The 20400-nt window shown below is 41.6% G+C and overlaps 2 protein-coding genes and 2 long non-coding RNA genes across 5 annotated transcripts in view; 2 read left to right on the top strand and 2 right to left on the bottom strand.

Moving 5' to 3' along the window:
- Positions 1-2647, bottom strand: part of DMGDH (dimethylglycine dehydrogenase) — a 60527-nt gene extending 57880 nt beyond the window's left edge. For both annotated transcript variants that reach the window (XM_082458083.1, XM_082458084.1), the window contains exons 1-2: positions 2506-2647; positions 1415-1589 (exon numbers count right to left, since the gene is read on the bottom strand). In XM_082458083.1, coding sequence (XP_082314209.1) covers positions 1415-1589; positions 2506-2591 — 261 coding nt within the window. In that variant the 5' untranslated portion in view covers positions 2592-2647. The remainder of the gene's footprint in view (positions 1-1414; positions 1590-2505) is intronic.
- Positions 1-20400, bottom strand: part of LOC309659055 — a 430937-nt gene that overhangs the window by 270756 nt on the left and 139781 nt on the right. The window lies entirely within an intron of this gene.
- LOC309659045 overlaps positions 1-20400 on the top strand; it is a 191864-nt gene that overhangs the window by 110072 nt on the left and 61392 nt on the right. The gene's annotated exons all lie outside the window — the stretch shown is intronic.
- On the top strand, positions 2698-19214 carry LOC309658949 (S-methylmethionine--homocysteine S-methyltransferase BHMT2). Its single transcript, XM_082458220.1, has 8 exons — positions 2698-2791; positions 7613-7745; positions 9701-9792; positions 10756-10947; positions 12192-12339; positions 13409-13591; positions 13853-14081; positions 17622-19214. Exons 1-8 carry the CDS (start codon positions 2759-2761, stop codon positions 17701-17703), a joined length of 1092 nt encoding a protein of 363 aa, XP_082314346.1. The 5' UTR covers positions 2698-2758; the 3' UTR covers positions 17704-19214.

Here is a 20400-nt window from a genome sequence, read left to right as displayed (position 1 = left end):
CCAGGTAGCAGGAAGCAAGCTGAGTGAGAACTGGTGACACAAGAGACAAATGTGCCTATGGAGACTCAGAAAAGACACTCAGGGAGGACCAGGTAGCTGGGCCTCCCTCCCAGACTGAGGGGTGAGGGGGCTGGCAGGAGAAGAAAGAAGGAAGAGGAGTAGGGCTTGATGACGTTTTTCTAGAAGTCTCCATCCAATTGGTGGGTGTGGTCTGACTATGTGACCACAGGAACTCTGGGGTGAACCGGGCTTAAGTCTGGGCATCAATTTCCCCGAAACTCAGCTGGAGGCAGGAGATCCAACTCTATCCCTTACCGTGAGCAGGTTCTGGGTGTCAGAAGGCCCCTAAAAGCAGGGTTCCCTCTTGTCTCAGTAGGGGAAAGCTAATGATGGAAAGGGGTGTTGAGCAGAAGCTAACACTGCCCAACTTTTTTTTAAATTGAAGTATAGTTGATTTACAATGTTATGTTAGCTTCTGGTATACAGCAAAATGATTCTGTTATACATATATATATTCTTTTTCATATTCTTTTCCATTATGGTTTATTACAGGATACTGAATATAGTTCCCTGTGCTATACTGTAGGACCCTGTTGTTTATCTCAACTCTTCCTCCAAACAAAAATGGCACCTGCAGTCATAAAATCTTCCTCTCCCATCTTAGCTGACTTCAGAAATAATTGGTTTGGCAGTATGAAAGCAGTGTCAATAACCTCATTTACCTGAGCAGCTTTTGATGTAAGCCCAATTATTATACATCACTGGAACAATTATGCATACCATTAAATAGGCGAGATTGACTTGGTCGTGTGTTCCATTTAACACAACATGAAAGCTGTGTTGTATGTTCTCAGCCCTCATAGTTAAGCCATCATGAAGCCAAGCTGTTGTCTCACAGCACTAGCTTAAAATCATAAATCAATAAACATAAAAGGATCACTAAAGCCAGGTGAGGGGACGTAGGTAAAGGTCTCAGGCCTGTATTCAGGATCACCGAGCCACTATCCTTTGGTACAAAAGCTAACGTTTACTAACCACTTATCATAATAACTTTACACATATTAATTCAATCTTCATCACAACCCTATTAGGTAGGTACTATTAATATTCCCATTTTACACATCGGGAACTAGAAACTTAAGTAAGTTGCCAGAAGTCACATAAGTAGAAAATGACAGAGTCAGGATTTGAATCCAGAGTCATATGTTCAAGATTATCTTCTCATGATTTTCAACATCATAAATGTTGATCGCCCCCTTAAAGTATACCAACTAAACTGCAATTGCACCTTCCAACGCTATGGAAAGGGAACTCACTCTAAAGAGCTCTCCGTGGGGAGCTGTGAATGGGAAAAAAAATCAATTGCACAAGTGACAATTCAGTGCATACGACAGTGTTGAGATGGTTTTCTTACTGCGTGCCAGGTAGATCCAGCAGTGAGCTCCGATTTCTCCAGGAGGACCACATCTTTCATGCCTGCTTTGGCCAAGTGATAAGCCAGACTCACACCAACACAGCCACCTCCAATTATCACTGTTTCTGCTCTGTCTTTCCATCTTGTTTCTGCACGTAAGGGTGGGTTTTCTTCTCTGGAAGACATTTTTTTTAATAGTAGCTTTACTAGGCTATAATAGTTATAGTTTTTTTTGGGTTTTTTTCTGACTAGTGTGATTCTCCTTACTTATTCTTCCAGTACTTAACATCTAGTGCCTGTGAGAGTTACACGTGCTGACAATCATTTGGGAGCCTCAACCTGACTTAGGTAACCTGGTTGGGGGAGGGAGGAGGAGGCATTTGAACCCCATTCCCCTAATTCTGACCCATTGTAGATACTTAATAGAGCTAAAGAATTGAACAGATGACTTCTTTTTCTCCAAGAAATCTAGAGAATAATTTTTCTGTCTACTTTAAAAACACACTGATAAACATTTTATTCCATAAAAAAAAAAAACCCCATAATCATCATGAAGTCCATTATCTATAAATCTTGGATCACTTCCTCCCTCCAGTGTTTTCCAGGCTGAAGAGAGCCAGATGGAGTACAATGCTCTTCCTCGCTCAACGTCCTCTCACCGTGTACCTGCTTCTCTAATTATAAGGATTGCTCAGTGGCTTGATATATTGATTTGCATGTCTGTCTTCCTAGCTAGATCATGAGCTTCTCCAAGACGCATTGTAAAAAGCAAGGTATAAGTAAGTCAAAGAAGACCATATATACACCTGCGTTTGCCTCCCCATAGACCATCTCTGGATAGATACAGAAGGCACTACTAACAGTTGACTGGGGAAGGGAATGGGGGTAGGAGAGTCTTTGCACGAGGAACCCTTTGATATTCTCAGTTTGAACGGTTGTGCATGGAAAAGAACACACATAATTCGAGAAGAAAGCCGAATGCCCACTTCTCGGGGTCGGAAGCACCCCTAACCCGGAGACCGCCTCAGCCCTGCGCTCGCACCCCGCAGCTGCCCGGCCGCGGGCCTCCGCGCAGACCCGGCCCCACTCACCCTTCGCGGCCGCAGGCGGAGCGTGGGCGGCCGAGCGAGCCCCGCAGCGGGAAGCCCCGCAGCCGCAGCGCGCCCGAGCGGAACATGGCGAGGTCGAGGCCATAGGGCGAGGGCGCGGGCACCTACTCCCAAGCCAGCAGACAGCCGGCGCGGCGGGGCCGGCGGGAGGCGCTGGGACCCTCCCCCCGGCGAGGGGCGGGCTTCTGGCTCCGTGCGCTGCCCGCCACTCAGCGCCCGCCACAGCCGCCGCGCCATGGCACTGGCCGGAAGCCCCCGAGCCAAGAAGGTGAGTTTCGGGGAACCCGGGAGGTACTCAGCCCTCCTGGCCGCGGGACTTCACCTCAGCCCCTAATCAAGCTCTGCGGTCTGGGCGGGGCACCTGGACGGCTCTGAGCCTCGGTGTACCCGCTCGCGAATCGCCTGGACGACGGTACTGCCTAGGTGTCAGGATGAGATAACAATATTGGGTAGCATTTAGGGCGCCTTGACTCGCTGCCCTGCACTGCGCGAGCGCTTCATGCAAATTAGCTCCTCTTCACGTTTATTCCCATTTTACAGGTGAGGAAACTGAGGCTCAGAGTCCGTCAGCTAGCTCAGGGTCACCGATCTAGTCCAGGTGGAGCAGGGGTTTGAAGTCTAGCCTTCGGACTCAGGCCGCGCTCACATTTTCTGCCCTCCGCCCGCCCGCACCTACAGCTCTTCGACTCAGTGGCCCCAGTGCTCGTGCCCCTCGTGTGTTTGGGAAGGGCCGTTGCCTGGTCTCCCAAGCCTCGGACTGGCCTGAAACCGGTCCCGGGATACCCCTAGACCCGCGGCGGGGATGGAGGGTGGGGTGCGCGGAGCCGGGGTTGGGGTCTCCGCCTCATCTCACGCCGCAGTCTGGGTCTCCCGGCTCCCCTTTCCCGATCTGCTCGCCAGCTGTCGCCCTGTTCCCCCATTTTTACGCTGGATGTGTGTGGTGGGGAGAAGGGGTGACAAAACAAAATTAGGAAAAGGTCATGAACTTGGACGCGGGACATCTCCAAACTCCTCGAGGCAACCCACCTGTGCTCCCTAATTCAGAAGAGAGGGTGGGGAAGGAAGGGGGGATGTGCACCACCGTTTTATTTAGTAATACTAAAAAGATAGGAACAACCAAGATGCCCTGCAATAGTGGGCTCCGTAAATAAAGTGCATCCACTTAATAAGTTATTAGGCAGCCAATTAAAAAGCTAAGTATGGGAACAGGCAAAGTGCTTTGCAATGTTAAGTTACAAAAGGAGATATATCACAGACTGATCCCAACTACATAAAAATATTTATACACACACTGTAAGGAAGGACACAATAATGGTAGTAGTTACATAAGATGTGGAATATAGGTTTAAAAAACTTAACATAAAAACATATTTTGGTTATGTTTTTCTGATTATAAAGGTAAAATATGGGCATTGAAGCAAATGAGCATGATAAAAAGAAAAAGAAGTAAAGAACATTGTGCTGACTTCTTTCTCTGAACTTTCTCTAATAATATGTTCACTCTTACAGTTCATTTTTTTTAAAGGTTTTTTAAAAATATGCTGTCCCTGTTCTATTTTTCCTGGCCTCTGCTCTTTGCAACACCAAGATTATCATATGAGAATCCATGTTAATGTGTACCTGGGAGTTAAAATGTTAGTGGGGCAGAGCTAACCTCACCTCTCTGCTCAGCTAACAGGTGCATTTTAAGAATTCATTTAACTGCTACAAAGGACACCTCCAATTGCTTCTTTAATCCAAAAGAGCAGTCCTGGTGGCAATTTCAGGCAGATGGACCTCTGGCAGCTTCCTGCCCTAGGGTGAAGTTGGTCTACTCCTCTGTGTATGAATAGAGGTCCCCTGAAGCCAGATCTTAAATCCAAGAGGTCTAGATACTGTTATCTGCAAAAAGAGGGCATAAATGCCTCTCAGAGATCACCATCAGATCCAAGGCAGAGTCACTGCCACACTGAAAGGGAGGATGGAATGAAAATATAAATATACTGCAAATAATTTACAGTGTTCTTTATTTTACACAGTCCTGTCATTCTAGAGCTGGCTTTAGATCATACAGGTGTAGCAGTTAACTGAGGTGGTAAGTCTGTCAGTGAAGGAGGGGCTAAAAGACGCTCTGAATTCAAATATTGATAATTTAGTTATTTTGCTAATGGCTGTTTAGAAAACTGGCAAAATTTAAAATGTTGGACAAACATCTAGATAACAGATCAAAATGCCTTACATTTACTTGGTATCATGAAGGCAACAGTCAAAATTTGCACTGTCATTTTCTTAAAATCCTAGCTAATTTTCTGTTAAAGAGTATCATCTTTTTCCTCCTTGTCAGGACCAAGCTTATAGCATATGTGAGGTATGTGCCATTTTCAGAACAGTCCTGTCCATCTGCTAACTCTTGGCGTATTTTATTAAGGGCCTACTCTTTGTTAGGTGCTGTATGAGGTGGTAGAGATAGAGCCTCAAGCATCTTACAGCCAAACAGAGGTGACAGGAAAGTAACCAGATACTGCAGCACAGGTGACAGATGCAGGAATAGAGGGTATGAACTTAAGCAGGAGACAAAGGAGGATGTAATCACGAATAAGAGTAGGTCAGGCAAAGCTTTGCTCTGGCAGCAATGGAAGATAGTTTAGAGTGGGCTGGAGTGAATTGGAGACCATTCCAATAGCCCAGGGCAGTGAGGATGGGGGGACATATGTGAGATGTGTTGAATAGATATGCTTGGTGTAACCCTATGACAGATTGGAGGTGGGAGGTAAGAGACTAACCTATAACACCCAAATTGTGTGTTAATGTTTTTCCCCTCTAGAATTGTTTGATGCGTAGTATTAAATCTGATGAAGTTAACCTGGTTAACTTCATTGAAATGTGTTAGATTTTCAAGATGCAATTTTAGAAAGATGACGATACCTCTGATTCTCTCTTCTATGTCCCTCTGCAACATTTATTTATTACACTGTGCTGTGATAATCTGTTGACCTAATGGCTTTCCCCAAGGTAGCCAGACTTGGAGCTTCTTGAGGGCAGGGACCATGTCTTATTCCAGCGTTTACCCCTCTTGCCTAGAACTGGACCTGGCATGTGGGAAGGTCTGAATGAAAGCTGAAAGTTTAAGTCATTTTCATATTTTGAAAGTCCCAAATGAAAAGAGCAAATTTCATTTTATGGAGGGAGTAGGGAGAGAGGTGAGAACCGTAGACTACATTAACATTTCTTCTACATTCAGCTAAAATTCATCTTTAGATATAAAGCATGGAAAAATAACCAGAGTCAGGAGCTCTCTCTGTCAAAATAGTGTTTATGGTTAACAGAGCTGGGCTCCACTCCACTTCCCTCCACAGGAAAATGGAGATGTGGTGGAGATGGTGGCCTGGTGCTTAGCCTCAGGGCAACCGCTTCTAATGTACCTTCCTGGGCTGCAGATGTGACTGGTTAGAAGGGGCAGCGGGAGCCTTTCCTCCCCCATTCATGCACTGCTCTGTGTCCAGCTGTAGGCAGGGCTGAGAGGAACTGGCTGCTATTTTCAACAAAAGGCTGTATCTTCAACTAATGCAGTCTATACAAGAGAGATAGGGATCCCCATGGGGGTGTTTGCAGTTTTTGTAAATCGCAGGGAAGTTCTCTCTGAAAAAATGACACTTGACCAAAGACCTGAAGAAAATCAGAGGGCGAGCCATTCAGGTATCTGGGGAAGCACTTTGTAGACAATGGAAACCATAGCCTTGGATAACTGCTCTGGATGCAACCTTGTATTCAGATTATGGGTGGGCTGACTAGAAGGGTGGTAAATAGAGACTAGGTTAGGAATTTAGAAGGTCTGATGTCTGCTTTTTCACTTACTGAGCTCTATGATCTTGAGCAAGTCACTTAGCCTCTCTGAACCTCAGTTTCCTCATTTATAAAGTGGGAATAAAAACTATCCGCCTTGGGGCTTCCCTGGTGGCGCAATGGTTGAGAATCTGCCTGCCAATGCAGGCGACATGGGTTTGAGCCCTGGTCTGGGAAGATCCCACATGCTGCGGAGCAACTAGGCCCGTGAGCCACAACTACTGAGCCTGCGCGTCTGGAGCCTGTGCTCCGCAACAAGAGAGGACGTGACAGTGAGAGGCCCGCGCACCGCGATGAAGAGTGGCCCCCGCTCGCCGCAACTAGAGAAAGCCCTCGCACAGAAATGAAGACCCAACACAGCCAAAAATAATAAATAAATTAATTAATTAAATTAAAAAGAAAAAAGAAACTATCCGCCTTGCCTAGCTCCCAAAGTTGTTAAGGGTGCCAAATGATAACGTGTCCGTGAACATGCTGGAAAATGTAGGGTGTAATTATAAAATGTTGTGTCCAATAGGATTATGTCCAGTGGTTCACACACAAAAGAGTTTTATTTTCTCACCTAATGAGAGGTCACCTAACAGACGGTCACCGTCCACGGCCTCTGCAGCTACTCCAAGATGTCATTAAGACACCAGGCTGCGGTTATCAGCCTGCGTGTGGCTTTCAGTGGCATGGCTGCAAGATGATGGCTATACCTCCAGGGCTTAAGTTGACATTGCAGACAGGACAGAGAAAAAGTGACAAGAGGGAAGGAAGTGGGCATCTGTATCAGGAAAGCAAAACTTTTCCGGAAATCTTCAGCAGACTTTCACTTATTTCCCATTGGCCACCACTGTGTCACATGGCCACCCCCTCAGCAAAGGAGCCTGAGGATTTTTTTTTTTTTTAAGTTGGGGACATTGTCTCCCCAAACAAAATATATTAGCAAAGAAGAGGAGAAAAAAATGCACATTAGGTGACTAGCAGTGTCTGCCACAAACATCGTGAAAAATCAAAATAACCATTATGGAATCAGCACTTTAACTACAATTTGACTCAGATTAAATTGTATTTGAGAAAAAATAGTCACAGAACTTTGCACAAAACAAGTACCTGGACTGTCCAATAATAGAGTATTCTCAATCTTTCTGAAATACTATTAGGCACGGATGATTTCAACAGAACTGGAGCTGTGAGAGCATTGTACCACCTTTCCTAAAATTAGAAACTGCTTTTAGGAAAAAAAAAAGAGGGGTCTTAGGTGATTTTTCTTTCTCTTCTTCAGGGCATTTTGGAACGTCTGGATAGTGGGGAGGTTGTGATCGGAGATGGCAGCTTTCTCATAACTCTGGAGAAGAGGGGCTACGTGAAGGCCGGGCTCTGGACTTCAGAAGCCGTAGTAGAACATCCAAATGCAGGTCGGTGCCAGCATCACCCCTGAGTGTTTATCTGGGTGACATTTTGCTTAAATCTGACTGAGAGAAGATAAATAAAAGCGAGCATTTTCCTTTTTTAAAAAATAAATTTATTTTATTTATTTATTTATTTATTTTTGTCTGCACTGGGTCTTCATTGCTGCAAGTGGGCTTTCTCTAGTTGCGGCAAGCAGGGGCTACTCTTTGTTGTGGTGTGCGGGCTTCTCATTGTGGTGGCTTCTCTTGTTGCAGAGCATGGGCTCTAGGCGCATGGGTTTCAGTAGTTGTGGCATGCGGGCTCAGTAGTTGTGGCTTGTGGGCTCAGTAGTTGTGGCTCATGGGCTTTGTTGCTCCGCGGCATGTGGGATCTTCCCAGACCAGGGATTGAACCCATGACCCCTGCATTAGCAGATGGAGTCTTAACCACTGCACCACCAGGGAAGTTCCATGAGCATTTTCTAAGGACTGTTTCACTTGCCAAAACTGCCAAGATGTAGAGACAGTGGCAGTACACGAGCTGAAGAAAGGGCTTCTCTCTCCTTCCCCCCCTCCTCTACACACACACACACACACACACACACACACACACACTTGCATCTTCATATTCAGGGAGTGCTAAAATATACATACCAATATTTGTTCCATGAATATTTACCTTGTGTATATTCAAGAGTTTCCTTAACATAGTAAAACTGTTATTGCTTCAGATTCATCCTTCTGGCTAATTTGCATACGATATTAAAACAGTACATTTGGTAGGGACGATTAATGGTAACCACCAGCTTAACAGAATATAGACAGTAGGCAGCCAAGTTCTGTTGGGCGGAGGGGAGGGACAAAGAAATAAACACAGTTATACCTCATCTTCCTGGCTGAAAAAAAAAGAGTTGGAGGTAGAAACTGTGATAAGATTGGTTAGTAACATCAAATTGGAACTTTATTTCTATGTTTGCTCTTTTTCGTATTTGCTGTTCTAAATGAAAGTGGGAAATAAAGCCAAAGAAGATATGGGTGAAACGGGATACAAGCTGGGAATGGAACTTTTGATTCACTCTGATTTTATTCATACATACACAGTGTATCAGACAAACATGGGGTCATGTCTAGGTCCTTCTACTGACCAGCTGAGTGACCTTGGACAAGTCATTTGACCTCTGAGGATCAGTTTCTTCATCTGTCACACAGGGGCATGACATGGGCTGGTGGTGAGGACTTGTGAATTAACCCACATGAAATGCCCATATAAGTACCCACTGGCCATGATTACTGTTTCATCAGACACCCAGAGTTATACGGTAGGACAGAGTTTTGTCTTTCTGGTGTTAGCAGGAAGACTTCATCTGACCCAAGAAGAACTCATTCTTAATTTTAGAAAATCTTCTTTGCTCAACCAGGAAGAAAGTGTTGAAATAGCAAGGATAAAGACTGAGGTGGGGAGGAGATGAAGAGAGAGAGAGGAAGGAGTTTCTGATGGGCCAAGGAAAGCTCCTTGACTGCGTCTCCCCAGCTGCTTGCTATTGAATACACTTGATGGGGGCGCCACCCATATGCATTCTGCCCACTGTGAGAATTCCCTCATCCTACTTTGAGGGCTCCCCAGTGCTGACTGTAAGTAGAAGAGCTACATCCTTCATGACACCGGCAAATGGATAAACCCTCTCTAGACCAAGAGACCAAGGGACAGTTGGCCAACTGGGCCTTAGTGTCTGCATGGGACTGCACCAGGCCATGGGGCCCACTGGCAGGTTAACATGAGGCTACTCTAAACAGCCCCCATTTGGCGTGGACTCTGCCTTGTCCCTAAATTCTGCTGACCTGAATCTGAATTTCTTTATAAGTACCAGGTTTGAAATTGTGTATGATTGAAAGAGATGTGAGTAGATGAGCTGCCGCTGAAGATGATAGCTTCTGTGATTTTTACTTTTTTAATTTCAATGGAAAAAACAACTCCTTTGTAGTTCGTCAGCTTCACATGGAATTCTTGAGAGCGGGATCAAATGTCATGCAGACTTTCACCTTTTCTGCCAGTGAGGACAAAATGGAAAGTCAGGTAAACAATAATGGGGCAGGTGGGAGCGGGGAGGGGCGGGGAGAGGGATCATCTATAATAAAAATAACCTCTTGATGGGAATCCATGGAACTGACCTGATGTGTTACTACACTTTATTACAAACTCCTCCACATAAAATATCTATCCAGTAATCAATCATGGTGTAAACATATATGTACTAAATAAATAAGCATTTTCTGTCTCTTTATCTAGGGGAGGGGGTAGGACTGGGAGAAAATATGCCATTAGAAGGGCATGGCCATCCTTCTGTGATATGTTTTTGTAGGGAAAGAACACTTTATAGATGCTCTTGTTACCTTCTCATTTAACATTCTTCTTTTCTGACTTGTCCATGTGGAGACAGGGCGGTCCTAGGGAACACAGCACTGGCCTAGGAATGAAGAGAATTGGGTTTTATACCCAACTTTGCCACCTATTGGTTGTGTGACTTTGTGTTAGACACTTAACGACATGGAGCACTGGTTTTCTCTGCCAAATGGATATAACTGATGCTTACATGCATAGGGTTGTTGAGAAAAGTGGGTGAGGATGTGGAAGTATTGTGAGATATCCTGCAAATATAAAGTATTAATACTGTAAACGTTAATGCCCATTTATTCATTCAACCAACCAACATTTATTGAGTACCTGTTATAGTCCATTCTCTATGCTAGATACAAAGATGATACAAAGGCATAGACACTGTTCTGAAGTGGCTCACAGTCAAGTATGGGAGACAAACAAATGAGCATTTACTAAAATCCCGTGTGGTAAGTACAATATGGAAATACAAGCTCACTGGGAGTAGAGGAGATGATACCCAACTCTGCTGGTCTTCTCGAATTGCAGTTTAAACCAGTGACTTGTGCTCATGCTACTTGCTCATTGCCCCCTTTGATATCTGTTATATCTCACCTTTAAAATGCCAGGCTCACCATGTGTACTCTTGCTGTCTAACCTCAGTGGGAAGCTGTAAACACCGCTGCCTGTGACCTTGCCAGAGAAGTAGCCAACAAAGGTGATGCTTTGGTAGCAGGGGGGATCTGCCAGACATCGTTGTACAAACACCACAAGGATGAAGCTAGAATTAAAAAACTTTTTCGACTACAGCTAGAGGTTTTTGCCAGGAAAAATGTGGACTTCCTGATTGCAGAGGTAAGCCTAGCATTAAAGGGGCTGGGCTGGAAGTAGCTGTGGAAGGGGGGATAGAGGTTGTCGGGGAGTAAAGCCTAGAGGGTAGGCGGCTGCTCAGGCCTCACCATTAACACTCAGTGCCAAGTAGTAGTTTCCTTGCCCTCCTCCATCCCTGCCTTGCTCACTCCCATCTCTCTGCTTTCACTAAAGCTATAACATTTAAGCGATATTTTGAAGTTAGAATCAATAAGCATTGTCACTGACTGGATATGAAGGCCCGGAATATCCTCTTTCTCCCATCTCCCTATTTCCCATCATGATTGCTAGCATCTAGAGTCAAGGCCTCAACCCAGCTCTTCACCCCCAACAAGGACAATAGCCTCCCAACTGCTAGTTCCCCAATCGCCCTACCGAACGTGCTGAAAACCTTGCTACGTCAACCTTCCCAAGGCTTAGGGCTACCCGAGCCTGGCTAACCCACCTGGAAAAAATCATCTACAGAAATGAACACAAACTCTGCCCTATATGTTCTCCAGATGGATGAGAACACAAGTTTGTTTTTCAAGAACCTCTCTTTTGACTTTCTCTGCCATTCCTCACACACTGCTTCTGCAGAATCTAAGGCAAAAAGGAAGAAACAGGGAGATTTCTGCTAGCTTTTCTCCACTTACTTAAATTAAGTTCAGCTGTTCAATTGTGGCACTTATGGGGTTTCCTGGGAAGCACCCCTGCAAATGGCCTGGGTTTACCAGACAAGGTGTCCTGTCTACCATTGGCAAAGACACTCAGTGGCTACCCCTCCTTTCTCTGTGACTCGATGTTCTCATCTGGGGAAATAATCATATTTCCCTTCTTACTTTAGGAGCACTTTAGAATATCTAACTAGAAGCGAATATAAAAGTATTTTGAATTGTAAAGCATGATAAACAATTATTCTGCAGAGATCACCCAAGTTCCATAAAAAATGAGTCCAAAATTTATTAGCAAAACTTTTGTTCCTTCAAAAGTATGATTTTAAATACTCAGTTACTTTAAAACCTTTTTTTAGTATGATATCTGAACGAAAACCTATATGTTATTGTTAAAGGAATTAAAATATTTACTCATAAAAGTATTCTTTAGTCAGTCCGATAGAGACACATTTCTTAGCACATTTTATCACATATATTTGGTAATTTTTATAACTGTTTTTGCAACATTTGCGGTCTACCACTCAAAATCTGCTTTATATTTGGACAAATAGAAGAACATGAAATTTCTCTTAGTATTTTGAACATGCTGAAGAAGCTGTGTGGGCTGTGGAAGTCTTAAAAGAAGCCAGAAAACCCGTGGCAGCCACCATGTGCATAGGCCCAGAGGGAGACATGCATGGTGTAACACCTGGAGAATGTGCTGTGAAGCTGGTGAAGGCAGGTAATGTGGACCCATGATGTGATAAGCAGTTCAGTTATTGTTTATGAAATGTTTCTTAACATTGGGAGAGCAGTTCAGAAATAAAAACATTAATTGGAATCCATCTCTTTATCTGTAAAACTTAGGAGGTAGAGGGGGACAGCTAATTTCTAAGACACCTTCCAACTATTAAAAAAGAAAATAAAGATCTTTGTGTCTGTTTTTGTGCCAGTACCATACTGTTTTGATGACTGTAGCTTTGTGGTATAGTCTGAAGTCAGGGAGCATGATTCCTCCAGCTCTGTTCCTCTTTCTCAAGATTATTTTGGCTATTCAGGGTCTTTTGTGTTTCCATACAAATTTTAAAATTATTTGTTCTAGTTCTCTGAAAAATGCCATTGGTAATTTGGTAGGGATTGCACTGAATCTATAGATTGCCTTGGGTAGTATGGTCATTTAAAAATATTGATTCTTCCAATCCAAGAACACTGTATATCTTTCCATCTGTTTATGTTGTCTTCAATTTCTTTCATCAGTGTCTTATAGGTCTTTTGCCTCCTTAGGTGGGTTTATTCCTAGGTATTTTATTCTTTTTGATGCAATGGTAAATGTGATTGTTTCCTTAATTTCTTTTTCTGATGTTTTGTTGTTAGTGTATAGAAATGAAGTCAGACAGAGAAAGACAAATATCATATCACTTATATGTGGACTCTAATAAAATGATACAAATGAACTTATTTACCAAACAGAAATAGACTCACAGACACAGAAAACAAACTTATGGTTCCCAAAGGGAAACAGGGAGGAGGGGGGGAGGGAAAAATTAGGAGTTTGGGATTAACAGATACACACTCCTATATATAAAATCGATAAACAACAAGGACCTACTGTATAGCATAGGGAACTATATTCAATATCTTGTAATAACCTATAATGAAAAAGAATCTGAAAAAGTATATATGTATAACTGAATCACTTGACTGTACATCTGAAACTAACACAACATTGTAAATCAACTGTACTTCAATTTTAAAAAATAAACATGTAAATAAATTGTGAAACAAGTAAATAAATGTACTTCTTTGCATAGGGGCTTCAATCGTTGGTGTGAACTGCCGATTTGGGCCCTGGACCAGCCTGAAGACAATGAGACTCATGAAGGAAGGCCTATGGGCTGCAGGACTGAAAGCACACTTGATGGTGCAGCCCCTGGGGTTCCACATGCCCGACTGTGGCAAAGGAGGGTTTGTGGATCTCCCCGAATATCCCTTCGGTAAGCTCAGGCATATATTAGAGACCTTGTGGTTTCTTGTTGTGACAAAACGGAAATGGCTATAATGAACAACTACAGTACAGACTTACAATACGAGATTGTATAAGACAAAGACATTCAGTGTTAACCAAAAATTAGCTATCTGAGGAATTCATACTCTAAAATTTATAGTTTCTTCATTGAAAAAAGAAAATACCCCTTGAGCATCGATTGTTTGAAAATAGAGATGGTAACAGAAGTACCATAACTATTGTATTACAGCACTGGAGCCCAGAGTTGCAACCAGATGGGATATTCAAAAATATGCCAGAGAGGCCTACAACCTGGGGATCAGGTACATAGGCGGGTGCTGTGGATTTGAGCCCTACCACATCAGGGCAATTGCAGAGGAGCTGGCCCCGGAAAGGGGATTTTTGCCTCTGTCTTCTGACAAACATGGCAGCTGGGGAAGTGGTCTCAACACGCACACCAAACCCTGGATTAGAGCCAGGTGGGAATTTTTTAATTAATTTACTATTTTCCTCTAATCTCATTTTATTTATTGTTAGCATTATGCATGCACATGGTAATACAAATTCAAAAGTATAGAAATATACAAAATGAAAGGTAAAACCCGCCCATTCCTGACACCCATCCCATTCCAGGGGTAACCTGTTTGCCATTTATGTTTTGAAGTCTTATTTCTCTATTTCTTGTTTTATCAATTTTAAGTGGTAATTACCCTTTATGAAAGCTGAGGGATTTAAATCACATAATCTTCCCCCTTGCCCTGATCTCCTTTTCACAAATTTGACTTATTACATTTTTGCTTGTTCTGTTGGCGATCTTTACAAGTTTGAATTTCATATTTAACTACTTGTTTTTTAATCCATCAATTAAAAAAGAGAGTGGTATCTCTTGATTCCACTCTCTGTAAAATAAGAATTGCCTTCCTCCATTTCCCTCTACTTTTTCTCCCTCATCTACCTCTTGGTTTCTTTAAGGTATACAATTACTTTTTTTTTTTTTTTTAATTTTTATTTATTTATTTATTTATTTATTTATTTATGGCTGTGTTGGGTCTTCGTTTCTGTGCGAGGGCTTTCTCCAGCCGCGGCAAGCAGGGGCCACTCCTCATCGCGGTGTGCGGGCCTCTCACTATCGCAGCCTCTCCCGTTGAGGAGCACAAGCTCCAGACGCACAGGCCCAGCAATTGTGGCTCACGGGCCCAGCCGCTCCGCGGCATGTGGGATCCTCCCAGACCAGGGCTCGAACCCGTGTCCCCTGCATTGGCAGGCAGACTCCCAACCACCGCGCCACCAGGGAAGCCCTAAGGTATACAATTACTTTTACATCATCAAGGTTTATAACCAAACACAGTATAAGCAAACACAGTGACAATTCAGTAATTAAGTGTTCAATTCCATGTGAAATCAAGACTTGGAACATGTTTCAAACTTTTTTCCAGCAGGAGATTTCAATATGCAGGAAACCAGGGAAGGCCAGTCTGATCTTTCTCTTTCTCTGTCTTATGCTTCCAACCCTCCCTTCCCATATTGCTAATCATGGTTTCTGACCTCTTCAGATTCAAAGAGAGAGGAGAGCGGATGGAAAAGGGAGTAAACTTGTATTGCTTAATTGACACCCTGTTAGGAAGACCACATTCTCTGGGCCTGGCAGATCCTCATGAGTGTATTTACAGTTCTTCAGAGGCTGCCACTGGGAACTTTTGTCTGTATTTCTCATGCCCCAGGCATTGCATTTTTCTCTGAAAAATTTTCTCTGCTTCGCCCTCAGATCCCAACTTTCTCAGCAGGTCACTATAGATATACACTATTTTGGGGAGTCTCATTTTCCTTCCTGGTGTTTCTATTGAGCCTGATTTTAAATATGCCCAGGCTGGCTCCCTCTCTCCTATTAGGCTCAAAACTGGCTAGAAGACTTTTCATCCTTCATTTAAGGAGACAAACTGAGAGTGTGGTCTGATCCCAATTTAACCACACTCTCTTCATTCACAAAGTAGCTGACCCATTGGTCTCTGTGATCTAGATTTTCCAGTGTAGAGTCAAGTGAGTCATCTGACTGGCTCTTAGCCACCTACTTTGAAACTTCTGCAGAGTGTCTGTCTTGCTTTAATACCTGATATCTATCATATCTTGTGCCACCAATAAAATTTCCGATCTAATATCCTGGTATCCTGATCACTATTTTCTAAACATTATTCACTGCAGAACCAAGAGAAAGAGAAATAAACCTATTTTACAAAACCTGAGCCCCTTGTGAGAGAACGTTCCAAGCATCAAGGTCAAATTGATTCTCTCCTCTTAGATTTCATTCATAGTCCAAATTCAGGCCATACTTTAATTTACTTCATAGTTGGACTTTCTTTGTACAATGTTTGGTTTTATAGGAATTTCTAATTAACTTTCTTTTTTATTGTTGAAAGAAGAATAATAGACCTTCACCTTCTCTAAGGTCTTCCAATATCTAAATTATACTGTTTGTTACAATCAATCGCTTTATTATTGAAGATATTTTTCTAGGGGCTCCTTGAATTAATGTTCTGTTTTGAATCATTCTCTCTCTCTCTCTGTCTCTCTCTCTCACCTGTCAATCTTTTCCATCTTTTAGAAACTAACCACAATTTCTGCTCTTCTCTAATCAGAGCTGTTATGTCTTTAATCCATTTTGTACTTCTTTATCCATTTCAGTAGAATTTAGAACAGTCTTCATTTTTGAACATTTAGGACAACGTTCCTAACGTAAATGAATTTAGATTGTAGAAGTAGGCAAGAAATCATTTAGGCAAACATTTCTTCTGGGAGGTATGGATATTTATCCAGGAAGATTTTTTTTTATAGGTCTCATGCTTAGAAAACAAAGTACTAAATAGAAATATAGGGACTTCCCTGGTGGCATGGTGGTTAAGAATCCGCCTGCCAATGCAGGGGACACAGGTTCGATCCCTGGTCCAGGAAGATCCCACATGCCGCAGAGCAACTAAGCCCGTGCACCACAACTACTGAGCCCACGCGCTCTAGGGCCCGCGTGCTGCAACTACTGAGCCTGCGCACCTAGAGCCTGTGCTGCACAACAAGAGAAGCCACCGCAATGAGAAGCCTGCGCACTGCAAAGAAGTGTAGTCCCTGCTCACCGCAACTAGAGGAAGCCCACACGTAAGGAAGACCCAACGCAGCCAAAAAATAAGTTAACTAATTAAATAAAATTACTTAAAAAAAAGAAATATAATTAAAAGGTGAGGAAAGCATACTTTGATGATGATTAAAATAGTTCAGATAAGTGAGAAATGGCTTATTTTAATAAACACTGTCTAGGGATCCTTAAAATTCATTAGCAATTTCAAATAAAACATTATTCTATAGAATAAAGCCAGACATTCCTTGTACCCTAAACTCCCAAACATACTGATGTTCACAAAAATTTGTGATTACCCAAAAACCTGTAGACACCCCAGATTTCTGACATTTTCATCATCCAAAAATATTGGTTTATTCATTGTTTCATAGGTAAAATGGAAAAAACTATAAAAATACATTTAACGCAAAGGTCTGTGACCAGGAATCTTTGTGTTCTTTCTTTGTCTAAAAACAAGGCACAAACACTGACAAATTAATTTGTATTCTGTTTTTGGTTACTTTTTGAAGAATTATACTTTGTCTCATTACGTTTAAAACTGGTTTCATATACTTGTCATTATGTTAAAATATTGAGTATAGCTAGAAGGACCCTGCTAGAAATTTCCGAATGAATATAATTCACAAAAACATGTAAAATTCAAACACGTTGTTTTTTTCTGAAAGGTGGTATGAAACCCAGTGATTGTTATCGAGGATAGAAATGTAGAAAGACTCCTGGAATTAATGGATATGGGCATGGTTTTTCCGTCTGTTTATTGAAACTGAAATTCTGCTTTAGCCTGATCATCCACCAAACTTCTGAGTATTTAGCCAATATATATATATAAAGTATTGGACTTATAAAATAGACATGAATATTTTAATTGATTAACTATTTATTTTTTAAAACACAGGGCTAGAAGGGAGTATTGGGAGAATCTGCTGCCGGCTTCAGGCAGACCTTTCTGTCCTTCATTGTCAAAGCCAGACGCCTAAGGAGTAATGAAAGAAAACACTGAAATAGCAGAATGGAAAGAAATCCCCCTCAAGACCCATCTGGAACCCTTCCTCGCCTCTATCCTCAGGCCACCCTGATGTCTTCAGCTGCTGAACAGCTAATGTGCTGTCAATTCAACATAGGATGCGTATTGCATTCCTGCTGTGCTTAAGCTCCGAGCAGGATGCTGGGGGAAATGCAAAGCTGATGAGAAAGGCTTCTCGTCCTCCAGGCACTTCCTGTCCAGTAATGCTGCAGGACATGCTTTTGAAGGGAATCAAGAATAGTGAAACTTGTCTTTTAGGGTGAATTTGAGATGTTAAAATAACCAAGTCTGTGAGCAACAAACCCAGTGATTAATTCCGGAGACTAAACTAGGTACAGAAGGAGGATAGAGCAGCATTCTAAACTAAAATGAAAGTAATGAGTCTGCCTTTCTTAAATGATTTGTATAATGACTCCAAAGGCAATCCCAAAGGAAAAGATGCAAAAATTGTTTTAGGATTTTTTGAAATCATCATATAACCTTCCAAAGTGATTACTTTCAGAGATGATTTTACTTAAAGGTGTTAGGTCCCAGAATTTTTTAAATGTGTCTATATGATCACAAATAGCTAGATTATAAACTACTAAGGACAAGGACAATGTGATATGCTTCTTATATTTTTCCTTAAAGTATTGATCATTGTGCCAGGCATACTAATAGATGCTCAATGAGATACTTATTGTTGATTGTTTAAAACAAATAAAAATAGATAAACAGTTTTGGAAGACCTTTTTAAAAGTCAGAGTTCAAATCTATCTTGGTCTAATATTTTCTTGACTTATGTTTGAGCTATTTGCTACATGCCAATTTCTCTCTATTTTTCAAAACAATGTATCAATTTGTAACAATAAAATTAAAAATAATTTACCGTTTATAAAAGTGTTTGAATACTTTAAATTTTACAGACATTCTTTGGAATAGTAATAACAACAAGCATTTATTACATATTATGTTCCAGGCTCTTGCTTCTCTCTCTCTCTCTCTCTCTCCCCTCTGTCATATATATATATATGACAAAAGCCAACCTAGATTTATGAAACACACAGGTTTCATTTTGGGTTAGTAAGTGCAATGCTCAGAATAGAATGTTGATGAGATGGAAGTTGATAAAACTTCCAAGAGACAAACAGGTAACAAATAAAGTCCTTAAAAAATAGATTTCCTAGATTGAAAGAAAATTTATATAGTAATTGGATCACATTTTATTATAGATAATAATAAAAACATATTGGGGAACAGTATTTCAAACCATGTGGTTCTAACTCCAATTTAATAATTATGCCCCAAAATAAAGTCAGAAAATTATGCTCAGTCCTCCACTGTTATTGCCTTGGTCTGACAAGACTAGAAAATACATTTAGATAATTAAAAATAATGGAAAAGTAAAAATTATGTTTTATGTAGATGAAATGGTTATATAGCTAGAAATCTCAAGAAGATCATCTGGAAAGCTCTTACAAACAACAGGAGAATTCAGTAAAGTGACTGGTTAAAAATTTTATATACAAAAGTCATTGCTTCTCTATATACACTTGACAACAATTTTGAAAGTATAGTGGAAATAAAGATCTGTTTTATTTTTTCAGCAAAATGATTAAATATCTAGGAATAATATTACAAAAAATGTGTAAGAGCTGTTGAAGGAAAGTTGAGGATGCAAAATAAGATGAATAAATCTACACACATACTCATAATGAGAAAGACAATATTTTAAGATACAAAGTTGCTCTAAATTGATTAATAAATGTAATATAATCCCAAGGGGAAAAAATCATGAGTATTGAGGGGAAATAGACATGCAAACCCTCAAGTGCACATGGGGGTGGGGGGTATATTCTAGGGGTTATGAGAAAATTAGATAAAGAGAGATAGTGAGGAAGGTGTGGCCTTGCCAGATAACCACTATATATAACATAGTAATTAAAGCCACTGGATACTTGTATTAAAAAAAAGTTCAGGGGCTTCCCTGGTAGCGCAGTGGTTGAGAATCTGCCTGCTAATGCAGGGCACACGGGTTCGAGCCCTGGTCTGGGAAGATCCCACATGCCGCGGAGCAACTAGGCCCGTGAGCCACAACTACTGAGCCTGCGCGTCTGGAGCCTGTGCTCCGCAACAAGAGAGGCTGCGATAGTGAGAGGCCCGCGCACCGCGATGAAGAGTGGCCCCCGCTTGCCGCAGCTAGAGAAAGCCCTCGCACAGAAACGAAGACCCAACACAGCCAAATAAATAAATAAATAAATAATAATTAAAAAAAAAAAAAAAGTTCAGTGGAACATATATGTATATATATAAATGTTAATGTATGATAAAGGGGGTATTATTTCAGGTCAGTAAGGGAAAGCTGGATTGATAAAGGAGGTATTTCAGGTCAGTGAGGAAAGCTAGATTGTTTAATAATGTTGGACATTTGGTCAATCACCTAGGAAGAAAAATTTGGATCTCTCAGAACAAGTTCAAGGTTGATCAAAGTTTTAAACATAAGTCCATAAGAGAAAAGCCATAAAAGAAAAAAAAACATAAATTTCACCATATGAAAAATTTAAATGTGTGCACAAAACCCAAAATACTCTAAACAAAGGTAAAGTCAAATGGCAATAATGTGTAACGAGGGTTAGTAACCACTATTCCAGTAAGGGGGTCTTGAGCTGTC

This window comes from Balaenoptera physalus, assembly GCF_965194825.1.
Source record: "Balaenoptera physalus genome assembly, chromosome: 3".
NCBI lineage: Eukaryota > Metazoa > Chordata > Mammalia > Artiodactyla > Balaenopteridae > Balaenoptera > Balaenoptera physalus.
This window is presented reverse-complemented; position numbering and strand designations above follow the sequence as displayed.

Coding starts and splice junctions, on each gene's coding strand:
- LOC309658949 (XM_082458220.1), top strand. CDS start 2,759: ATGGCACTGGCCGGAAGCCCCCGAGCCAAGAAG. Junction 9,793..10,755: donor AGGACAAAATGGAAAGTCAG/GTAAACAATAAT, acceptor GTCTAACCTCAG/TGGGAAGCTGTAAACACCGC. Junction 12,340..13,408: donor TGTGAAGCTGGTGAAGGCAG/GTAATGTGGACC, acceptor TTCTTTGCATAG/GGGCTTCAATCGTTGGTGTG.